This window comes from Mus pahari, chromosome 6 (genome assembly GCF_900095145.1).
Source record: "Mus pahari chromosome 6, PAHARI_EIJ_v1.1, whole genome shotgun sequence".
Taxonomy (NCBI): Eukaryota; Metazoa; Chordata; class Mammalia; order Rodentia; family Muridae; genus Mus; species Mus pahari.
In genome coordinates this window covers 89,147,317-89,159,234 of record NC_034595.1, presented here as the reverse complement: position 1 = coordinate 89,159,234, position 11,918 = coordinate 89,147,317, and the positions used below count along the sequence as shown (strand labels likewise).

Genomic DNA, 11,918 nt, shown 5'->3' with positions numbered 1-11,918 from the left:
TATACAAGTTGTTTACAGAAACTGCAAATTAAAAAATTACACTGGCATTTGCAGTCCTTAAAATAAATTAAAGTTCAACTGTTTTTTTCCTTTTTTTTTTTCTAAATGTGTTTTTTTTTAAGTATGAGTCCTCGTTTAAAAAGAAAAGATTAAAACAGAAAATATTTTCTATAAATAGTACATGTATTTTGGTTTTGGAGCGCCCGCCCTCAGGTTTGCTGTTTCCTTGTTCCAGGACCTTTATCCTCCATGATCACCTGATTCCTGTCCCCTCTCCCACTCGCGCACACGTGGGGTTTCTGCGAGAGTTGGCCTTGCTGCACTGTGATTGGCGAAGACGTGAAACTTTTTAAAAAAATACTTAAATTGTTTCTTTTGTTTCGTTTGTGTATTTGAAGTATTAGTTATCCTCAGACTCCTCTTCTGCTTCCCGCAGCCACGTGAAAAATGCGGTGACAGATTTGAGGGCCACGCCCTTCCCAGTTTGCTCGGCAGGGTCCTTGCTGCTCTCCCATTTGTAGAAGGCGTCCTCTGATATCACCTCCTCATCATACAGGCAATCAAAAAACATCCGGAGCAAATCTGCAAGAGGTGACAACAGCCGCGGGTTTGAGCATTGTAGTTGCAAAGAAAAGCAAAGACATGTGAATTACTGAGTGACTGAATGTGGTCAGTGAATGAATGAATGACTGACTGCAGTGAATCAGCAAAGTGAACGAACATTCACTTTCTAGGACTGTGTACTACACACTCTTGGTGCTGTGCAATATAACACTCATTTGCAGACAAAACATTACTTTTTATTCTTATTTTGTTCAAATTCAACTATGTTTGGATACTAGTAACTACCTTGTAGTTATCAGGGTAAACACAATTTAAATATAAAGGTGCTGTTGGTGGAGCATGACTTTAGTCCTAGCACTCAGGAGGCAGAGGCAAGAAAAAACAAAAAACAAAAAAAAAAAAAAACAAAACAAGTATAACTTTCCCCTTTCTAAGTCTGTATTTAAAAACAAAGACTGACTTTCTATGACAACACAGGCAGAGTTGATCTCTAGATTTTGGACTCTTAGATAATTGGAATTCTTTTGTTCTCCCAGTGGAAATGTCTATGACTACTTGAAAAAGAAATGTTGGTAGAGATAGTAAGCTCCTTTAAATTATTTATTCTTCCCTTGAGGAAGGTCCTTGGAACTGGGAGTGCAGCTCAGAACAGAGCACATCAGAGTCTCCCCATGGCAGGTGTCGGTGTCCCTGCCCCTTTTTGAGACAGGGTTTCATTATGTTGCCCTGCTAGCCACAAGCTCATTTCAGAGAGCAGGCTGGCCCTGAATTCTCTAGAGACCCATGGACTCTGTCCACTGAGCACTGAGATAAATGTGTGCACCATCCCACATGACTTGTGTGCTTCGCTGGAGGCCAGCTTCCAGACCACCATGCTAATACAGTAGGCCATGATGAACAAGAAATGCCGATAACGAGTCGGAAAGAGCCGTATTAAATTTTAGATTAATATTTGTAATTACATGATCTTAACACTGAAATAAATCACGCCTCCCTCCTGCTAACAACAACAAAGCTCTGCTTATCCAACAGGGAAATGGAGAGGGGGGCCACGAGTCCAATGGGGGTGGTTACAAGTTTGATGGGGGCAGGTTTCCATACCAGCAGCTCCACAAGGAGGGCCTAATGTAAACACAGCACCAATTTCATCAGACAACTTGTCATCTGAGAAGCTAGTGTCCCCTCCCATACAACTCAGAAAAGGAAGACTGCCACCCTATTAAATGACCTTACACAACGTCGAGAGGGGATCAGCTATACTTCTGGGTCCAGACTTGAATGCCTCTTGGGTTATTAAACTCTGAGAATAACTTGTTTTAGACTCAGGAGCACTTTCACTTTCTTTCTCTTCCCTTTTTTTCTTTCTTTCTTTCTTTTTTTTTTCCCAAAGAACTCTTATTTTATTTATGAGTGCACTATTGCTATGTTCAGACACACCAGAAGAGGTCACTGGATTCCATTACAGATGGTTGTGTGCCACCATTTAGTTGCTGGGAATTGAACTCAGAACCTCAGGAAGAGCAGTCAGTGCTTTTAACTACCGAGTCATCTCACCAGCCCTGCACTTTCACTTAGAAGGACAAAAAGCACAATAAGCCTCCCCAGACATGTGTACAGTCTGTGAAACTTCCTGTAGATGTCAAGAGTTCATGGCCAGCATCTAACACCAGGGGTGGGTGCGTGCATGTGTGCGCCGGTATAACTGATGCCTTGGTAAACACCAGTGGCATAGGATGCTGAGATCATCAGCCATGCTCAAGGCTGTTGTATATGCATCTAATGTTCACATGTGGCTACTTAATGGAGATTAAATAAAATGAAAGGTTCACTTCTCAGCCTGCACCACGGTCTCAGAATCTCAGGGTGTCCGGCTTGCACACGGGGCAGAGTAGGCCCTGTGAAGGAGGCCCGTTAGACCTGGCCTATGGAGAGGACCGGCTCTCTACACTAGTTTGACTTTTTTCAAGTATATTCTCACCAGGCTGTAGCCCACGCTGGCCTTGAGGTCATGGTCCTCGTGCCCTAGCCACGCCATGTGCTGGGACAATGGGGGAGAGCTGGCCACCCACGAATTATACTTTATGTTCTTAAATATTTTACTGTGTGTGGGTGTTTTGCCTACATGTATGTCCACCTTCCCATGTGCATGCCTGGTGGCTATGGAGACTAGAAGAGGGTGCTTAACCTCCTGGGACTGGAGTTTCAGATAGTTGGGAGTGGCCATTGTAGGTGCAGGGAACTGAACCCAGGGGTCCACTCAAAACGCAGCCAGTGTGCTTAACCACCGAGCCATCTCTCAGGTCCCTAACTACTACTACTACTTCTGTTGCTTGTTTGTTTTCTTTGAGACAGGTTGTATTGGAACTCACTCTGTGGACCAGGCTGACCTGGAATTCATGAGATCTAACTGCCTCTGCCTCCCTAACCTAATGCCATGTCTTAACCCCAAATCATTTTTCAAGGCCTCCAGTTCTCCCTGGTTGGGGAACCAAGATAGAAACTTACTGGCAGGTTGGTCAAGTTTTACTATGGATGCTTGTAGTGCATAAAGTGCTTGCAGTTCCTTCTCTGTGTCCGAGTCTAGGTACTTGAGTAAGATGGGCACTCTCTGCTTGATCACAGTAGTGTCCACTCGGAAGGTAGAGCAGTCAGCTGGAGGGACGTAAGAACCAGGTGTTATCACAGAGCCACCCCTGCGTTCTAAGCACAGCAGACAGACAGGCACAGCTAGGAAAGTCGGAAAAGGGGCCCAAAGCAAAGACTATCCATGCAGGGTGGTACTGGGGTCTGGACCAAGTGTCTCACACACCAGGCAAGCACTTTCCACTGAGCTAACATCTCCAGCCCTCTCTGGATTTTTCATTTTGAAACAGCGTCTCACTAAGTTCCTTAGTGGCCTTAGAGGCCCCTTTTCTTCTGATCCTGCTACCGCAGCTTTCCAGACAGCTGGGACTACAAGCCTCTGGCACCAGTGCATTTTTAACAGTCCATTTTATAAAACCTGCTACAAAACATGGAGGGGAAAAACATGCTGAGTGCACACTCCCCTCAGACTTTGATCCATTTATTCGTAATTATAATGAAACAGCACCAAGACTTTATGACAACGTAAGAGATCCACAGTGATCAAATGTCTTATCATAAAGTCGGAGGGCTGATAGGTGGTATGCTGAATAGCTTGATCTAAACACTGTCCACATTGTAGATGCTTATTAAAACATCACTGTGTATCCTACAATGTGTAATATTCAAATGTGTACTGTTATAAGCTGTCATGTCAATCAAAGTATTACTAATAATGTAGGAATTTAAGCCAATACTTTAAAAATGCAATAAAACAAAACTAGGAGATGGAGCTATAGCCCGATGGTTCATATAGTGCTCATGTTTATACAGCATGATATTTATTTAACCCACAAGCGAGAATTGGTCACATATACCTATAATTTTAACACATGCAAGGCATAAGGAGAATGAGGAGTTCAATGCCATCCTGAGCTACACAGTCAATTTGAGGTTAGCCTCAAATTCATGAAGACATGGCCTTGAGGATGAAGAGGAAGGAACAAAATCTGCTGGACCCAGAGACCAACTGCAGAACATGAGTATGCAGGTGCGATTCAGACCTGGTTCTTATGGAGAGATTAACTATTCGCCCCCATGACTGCCACAGCAGGTGGCATGACATGATGCCAACATCTGCACAGTAACTGCAAGTTTCAAGACAACATAAAGTGAGATCCTGCAATGTACAGCCGACAATCTGTACTTCAGATATTCAGAACTACTCTCAACAAACGTCGCTCACCTATGATAGCTGCTTTGCAAACGGCCGTCATTAAAGCTCTAAGGAATGTAGGCGAACTCATCTGGCTTTCGTCGAGATTAGCCTGGAGGGGAAAACAGAAGGTAATGTTATTGCAATGGGCTTGCACAGTCTGAGAAAAAACACTCTGGCAGCCACTCTGGTGAGAGGAACTTCTTACTCTGCCCACAATCGCCATGCTTCCCTTCTCAAGGGAGACGAGAAAACAAATCGCCCCTCCCTTGTACAAGTAAAACCAACCACCCAAATTCCAGCATCAAACAGCTGGACAGAGATGGGAGAAAACTGCCAAAGACTACAGATTAAGTGCAACTGTGGAACAGGAGGAGGAGGAGGAGGAAGAGGGGAGGAAGGAAGAGCTGTCTGCCGCAGAGCACGGCCCAGACAAGCCAGACTCAGAGCGGCCCAGACAAGGGCCCTGAGAGCTCAGCTACTGACTTAGTTTCCTACTTTCCTATCTTGCTTTGAAAAGAAGTTATCTTTATTAAATGCAAGTTACAGTGGTCGATGTCTATCCTTTGTTTTCTCTTTAAAAAAGCAAATAATTTTTTACATTTATTGATTGTGTTGATTAGGGTCGACACCCATGGCACTGTCTGTAGGAGCCACAGGCAGGAGTTGGTCTCTCCTATCACAGGAATTCTGGGGATTGAACTCAGGTCCGACTTGGCAGTAAGTGCTTTTACCTGCTTAGCCTGCTTGCCAGAATAGACACAGACATAAAACATGAAGCGAGAAGGGTGTGGTGCAGCACACCTTTAATCCCAGCACTCAGGAGGCAGAGGCAGGCAGATCTCTGTGAGTTTGAGGCCAGCTTGATCTACAGAGTGAGTTCCAGGACAACCAGAGCTACACAACTTTCTCAAAAGGACCAACAAACCAACCATCCAATAACCAAACCACCCTATGAAGCTGAGTGGGCGCTGAGGGGAGGTTTGGGGAGTTGGGGGAGGGGAAAGAATAGCATGAAACAGCATAAATTCTTAAAACAAAACTAACTTGAATTCTAAAGAAACCACTGCACATCACAACATAAGAGCAGTCAAATATGTGCAATGTTTTTGGTAAGAAAACATGTATTATAATAAAGAAGAGTAACAAAAAAGTAAAATTACCATAGTCACTTACATATGGTTCATGTATGGAAAAACATGAAGGGATTGATGCAAAACTCTAACATCTGGCATGCCTTACAAACCAGGCCAAGGCTGAGGCTACCGAGTTCAAGAATTAACTGTGCGGTGGTATAGTAGTTAGCTTAGCCACTTTCCAAGAATAAATTATACATAAATAGATTAAAAAGACTAGGAAAGAGATCATGGTTATGCCGTGGGAGTCACAGATAAGCACTGAAGGAACCAGGAACTTTAGCGTGTGGGGTTGTCCTTCAAATCAAAGAATGCACACCTGTTAGCCTCCCAGAAGGCTGGGGCTGGACAGGTTAAGAGCCTGGTGACTGATTGGGCTCCACCCTCATTAGAAGCTTGTCAATCTACAGAATCTATGGAAGGTGAACTTTACAAAGGCTTGATATAATCACATTTTAAGCTTTGTTGTATACATGAGATTGAGTTATTCTTACCAGAAAAATCTTTGGAGACAGAGTATGGAGTCCACCCCAGGTAACATGTGACTCTGCCTCAGAAGAAAAAAACCCCAAACCTATGCAATACACCTATGCAATACACCTCCTGACCTATGCTGGCTGCCAGATGCTGACCAGGTTCAGACACCACAAGCAGCTTTCAAAGGAATGCAGGAAGCCTGGGCTGTTTTTTGGTAAGAATAACCCATAAGGATCTGGACATAAAGATTTCAGGAGGATCTGCTCTTCCAGAGGTCCTGAGTTCAATTCCCAGCAACCACACGGTGGCATACAACCATCTGTAATGGGATTCAAGGCCCTCTTCTGGTGTGTCTGAAGACAGCTACAATGTATTCATATACACAAAATAAATGAATAAATAAAGCATAGATAGAAAAATAGAGAGCGTTTGGTCATGTGGTAATGTTGCACGCCTTTAATCCCAACAGTTGGGAGGCAGAGGCAGCAGGATCTATAAAGAGTTCCAGGACAGCCAGGGCTGTTTACACAGAGAAACCCTGTCTCAAAAAACCAAAAACTAAAAATCCAAACCAAACCAAAGAAAAACCAAACCAAACAAACCATAAAAACCCCCTCTTAGCCAAAGAAACCTCAGAGTTTGGATCCTTGTCCTCATGTGGGGCTGCCAACCACAGCCTGCACATAAAAAAGCGGTGATTAAGGGCTGGGCAGGCAGCTCAGGAGTTAAGGAACTTGCTGCTTTTGGAGAGGACTGGGGGTTCGATTCCCAGAACCTACATGGGTGTTCATAACAACTTGTGACTCCAGTTCTAGTGATCTAACATTCTTCTGGCCTCTTTGGGCACCAGACATAGAGGTGGTGTAGACATACATGCAGGTAAAACAACCAAACACAAAGAATAAAACACTAAGTCTGTGTCTGTCTGTCGGTTTCTCTCTCTCTGATTAAAAATGAGAGAATGAAAGACTTCAAGAAAAGATTACTCTGCACAGACAGGGAGAGAACTAGGGTCTCTATTTCTCAGTGCCTGGAGTGGCTAAAGATCACAGCGGACACACACAGTGGGCTAAGGGAGATTCTAGAAGAGCAGAAGAGAGACTTTTTATTTTTTTTTAAAATTTTTTTTTTAGATTTATTTATTTATTATATTTAAGTACATTGTAGCTGTCTTCAGACACTCCAGAAGAGGGCATCAGATCTTGTTACGGATGGTTGTGAGCCACCATGTGGTTGCTGGGATTTGAACTCCGGACCTTCGGAAGAGCAGTCGGGTGCTCTTACCTACTGAGCCATCTCACCAGCCCCAGAAGAGAGACTTTTAAGAGTCTCTTCTTATAAGAGACTTATAAGAGTCTGCTTCTGTGACCTCATGAAAAGCATGTAAGTGTTCTTCATGGAAAAGCACTGCTACTTAAAGAACACAGCAAACAGGCTAAACACATGCAGACTCTAAGACTTAAGGCAAAGGGTAAAATTCTCAAGTCACTGACTTGAAAATGTAAGCCAATGTATGTCATAGTAGCTGCATGCCGCTAATTAAATTTATCTGGGGTAGTAGACATGTGACAGAATGTGGAATGAATTCTAATGAATTGAAAATCAGGGAAATGGGTTGTGCTCTGAATAGGTTTTACGTGTTAAAGACTGAAATTGCCTGGAGAGATGGCTCAGTGGTTAAGACCACTGACTGCTCTTCCAGAGGTCTGGAGTTTAATTCCCAGAACCACATGGTGCTGGTTCCCTCTTCTGGTGTGTAGGCATGCATGCAGGCAGATGCTGTATACATAAAAAGCAAAGCATAAAAAAAGAAGGCAAGCAAGCAAGCAAGTCTGAAACTGCCTGGGCATGGTGTTATACACCAGCAGAGGCAGGACGATCTCTATGGATTTGAGGCCAGCCTGGTTTACTTAGCAAAGTTCAGGCCAGCCAGGACTACACATAATGAGACCCCGTCTCAAAAACCTAATAAAAAAAAATAGAAAGAGTAAAAACGACTGAGCAGTTATAAAAACGGTCTTTGAATTTCAAAGGCACTGTATACATACAGGCACAAAGGCTACTGGTGCATCAAAAGTAATAGGTATGAAGAAAAGAACGGCAATGTGAACTCTGAGGACCCACTGGCCACTCTGCAGAGACCACAGAGCACAGCCCGTGTCTGTACCTCCACCCAGTCAAAGATCCGCTCGTCGTCTGCTTTGTCCTCCATGATGAGCTTCTCCAGGCGCTGAGACAGCTCCTCGGCAGACAGCTCCTTCTTTGACAGTGCTTCAGAGGAGCACGGCCCTTCTGACTCCGTGAAGTCCAACTTCTGGAACCAAATATGAGACACTGAGATTGTTCACTGTGGCAATTACACAAGGTCATGGGATTTTCACTGTGGCGATTACATGGAAAGGAAAGGCAGCCATGGCCTCGCTCTGTCTGAGAAAGAATGAGCAGCAGATGCCACTGTGACGGAACTGTCAAAGACTGTCACTTCATTAGTATCTGATGAGGTTCCAACCTTTCAAAAATATTGTATTTAGGGGACAGAGAAATGGCTCAGGGGCTCCGAGTGACTGAAAACAGAGCTTCACCACTGACAGGCAGTGCTCACTGTGAGCCTGAAAGTTACCCCTCCCCGGTAGCCAGAGGGCAAGGCTTTCTGCTTAGACCTGCGTAGACCAAAAACATCTTTTGCTGCTGCTGGGTTTGACCGAGGGGTCTCACAGCCCAGGCTGGCTTCCAGCTCATTTGCTGCCAAGGGTAACCTTTAATCCCTGATTTCCTCTAACACTACCTCCCAAGGACTGGGTTACCATGCTTCACTCCATGTGCCTTAAATCACCAGCAACAACGGGCAAGCAACTGTAGCCAGATGCCGATTTGACATCCCCAGAACAACTGTGTATGACTCTATACTACTTCCCAATGTCCCTTGACTTAGCCTGAAGCACAGGTTGATATGGATCAATCACTTCATTTTCCTGTGTTCAAGAACAAATTTTTGGGCTGGTGAGATGGCTCAGCGGGTAAAAGCACAGACTGCTCTTCCGAAGGTCATGAGTTCAAATCCCAGCAACCACATGGTAGCTCACAACCATCCATAACAATGGAGTGTCTGAAGACAGCTACAGTGTACTTACATATAATAAATAAATAAATCTTAAAAAAAAAAAAACAAAAAAAAAAACGAAAACTCACTATGTGGCCCAGGCTAGCCTTGACCTCAGAGATTAGCCCATTCCGATCAGTGCAGGGACCAAGGTTTGTGCGGCTTCAGGGAAATAGGTGGCCCTCATTGGTTTTCTACAACTGATGTCACTCTGGAGTCCAGTATTTAGTCTTTAAAACCAGGGTCCCTTGAGTGTTCTGTGTAGGACACTGTGAACGACAAACCCAATTTCTGTCCTAGGCATTTGTTTGCGTCAAGAAGGTTAATGAATGTACTGCATGAAAGGTACTCATGTGTTCTCCTCGCTCTCTGGGACAGAATTCAGTGTCACCTGTCCCATTGCAGCAGTGCTCCCTGCTGCCTTCTCTGACTTGCTCCTGCTCTGCCTGGCTAGAGTGGAGCGGCTTCACCCGCTCACAGACACATGCGCTTCCCTCAGCCTCATGGAGCTGGGCCCGGCTTAGCAGTTTCCTTTCTGCCTGCGTTCACCTTCTCTCTCTCCTGCCTGGTCCCCGCCCCTTCCCAGCTCAGCAAGTGCCCTGCTCACAGAACTCACGCTCAACCCCTTCCTCTCCCTCATCTGCCTTTTGTGACTCAGACAGGCTCAGCTGTGTACCTCAGGCCAGTCTCACACCATTGCTCAGCTTCAGCCTCCTGAACACACGGGTGACCTGGTCTACAGCTTGCACTTCATATGGCTGAAGCTCAAATTGATTTATAGCTTTTCCTTTCTTCTAAATACAAGTGTGCGACGTAACAGACGTACGTACCGCTCATTCGTGGTTCCTTGTTTCACTCTAGGCAAATGAGCTCTCCACGGTTTAGATAATATGTATTAAAAACAGGGGTGGGGTAGATGAGGACAATGGCTTAGTGGTTGAGCTGTAGAAGACCTGGGCATAGTTTCTAGCACACAACTCTGACTCCTCACTGTCTGTAACTCCAGTTCTAGGGGATCTGATGCCCTTTCTGGGCAACAGACACACATGTGGTGCACAGACGTGTGGGTATAACATTCTTACATAAAAGGAATGCACAAATCTTTAAAGAGGAGTGACTATGTTCCATGTATAATTGACACATACTAGACTTACACATACTTGAGTTGCACTGGGTATAGTAGCCTACGCTATGATCCCAGCACTGGGAGGCAGAGGTCAAGGGGCAGCCATAGCTCCAGCTGCAGGTTGTACTTTTGAGCATATCCCTAGTGCGCCTAGACTACAGCTCCTAAACAGCTGGGGTTTCAAGAAGCTACCATAGTACACATCTCAATCATCACAGACCGCAGAGGAACGGGCTCAATGCCCGGACTTAATCTGCTGTGTTTCTTTTCTGTATGTTGAGATAGGGTAGCCCTGGACGGAGCTTGATGTAGACCTGGATGTCTTTAAATTCCCGGAGATACCCTGTCTCTGGCCCCTGGGTTCTGGGTTCTATGCATCAGCAGGTTATGTCCTTACTGGTTATGCTACAGCTTGTTTTAGGTTCTTCAGGTTTCCTGAAGTACCTTACCACATAGCCCAGACTGATTTCAACCTGCAGATCCTAGCTCAGGTCCCAGGAGGTAGAATTCCATGTGCTGGTGTGATGCCCAAGCCCAGGTGTCTCAGGATTTGGATTTGTAAGAGCTTTGTCATTTCTATTTGAGAACTGCTTCAACCTAGTGTCCTTCCCAGGTTGTCTGTTTAGTACGAGAGTGCAGAGCCCACCAATGCTGCACTCTGGCTTGTCAACGTCTGCATTTCCTGTCAAATCAGAGGCAAACTTGGCAATGTTCTGGTTTTATGGTCCCTCCAATTATTACTTATGGGGTTGGAGACAGTAAGCCTCTCTATAGCCCTTTGCCTTCTAAATGGCACCATAGCCTTGTCCCGTCTACAGAGCTGGGCTTCAAACCAGAGCTCAGAGCCCTGGCAGCTCTTGTGAGATAACTCATCTCTCCTTAGCAAGTTCACTTCTGGATGATAGGATCTGTTAAGTATTCTCTTGTGTGTGTGTGTGTGTGTGTGTGTGTGTGTGTGTGTGTGTGTAGTCATGTGTGTACATGTATGTATGTAGGTGTATGCATGTGTAGGTCAGAAAAAAACCTTGTGTTTGTCTCTAAGGAACACCCATCTACTTTGTTTTGAAACAGGGTCTCTCACTGGCCTGGAATTTACTAATCAGGCTAGCTTGCCGGCCAGCAAGCTTTCCGGATCTTTCATTCTCTGAATCCCCAGCGCTGGGAGATAAGTATGCACAATGACCTGGCATTTTTCAATGGGTGCTGGGGATCAAGCTCCTCGATGCCTGCATAGCTACCTGATGTTAGGAAACGAAGGAAGCCCTGAGAGTATAAATGCATGCCATGTCAAGGATCCACAGCCTCAGACCCAGAGGGAAATGGCTAAGCCTTCCTGTCTGGGCCATGTGTGAATACTGGTAGTATAGGAAGGTATGTCCTCCACGGCCTTTCCCCAACATGCTTATGGCCTGTAGGCTACTCCCCTACAGAGACGGCTCCTCCTGAGATGAGCTAACTCTGCCTCCTCGTTCATCTGTGTGTGACATCAAAAACATGCTGAGCTTCCAGGATGCTACAAATCTTCCACCAAAGAGCCTAAGTTGCCCAAACAAACTCTGCTGTCCACGCATCTGTCTTGGCTAGTCAGAGCTGTTCTTAAGCTGTGCTGGACACGGTACCCCTGACACCTAAATTTTCTTCTGACAGAGAAGCCTTAAAACACAGATTAAAAAGCTGTCTTTGCTAAGGTTCTCATTTTCTCTTTGTTATTGAAGTGTGTGTGTGTGTGTGTGTGTG

The 11,918-nt window shown here is 45.1% G+C and overlaps 1 protein-coding gene across 22 annotated transcripts in view; it reads right to left on the bottom strand.

Annotated features, from left to right (window-relative positions):
- Positions 1 to 110: 110 nt before the first annotated feature.
- The window catches only part of Eif4g3 (eukaryotic translation initiation factor 4 gamma 3), a 212,377-nt gene continuing 200,569 nt past the window's right edge, over positions 111 to 11,918 (bottom strand). For all 22 annotated transcript variants that reach the window (XM_029540030.1, XM_029540031.1, XM_021199480.2 and 19 more), the window contains 4 exons: positions 8,123 to 8,269; positions 4,373 to 4,454; positions 3,070 to 3,216; positions 111 to 582 (listed from right to left, as the gene is read on the bottom strand). In XM_029540030.1, the coding sequence (XP_029395890.1) occupies positions 401 to 582; positions 3,070 to 3,216; positions 4,373 to 4,454; positions 8,123 to 8,269 (558 nt within the window). In that variant the 3' untranslated portion in view covers positions 111 to 400. The remainder of the gene's footprint in view (positions 583 to 3,069; positions 3,217 to 4,372; positions 4,455 to 8,122; positions 8,270 to 11,918) is intronic.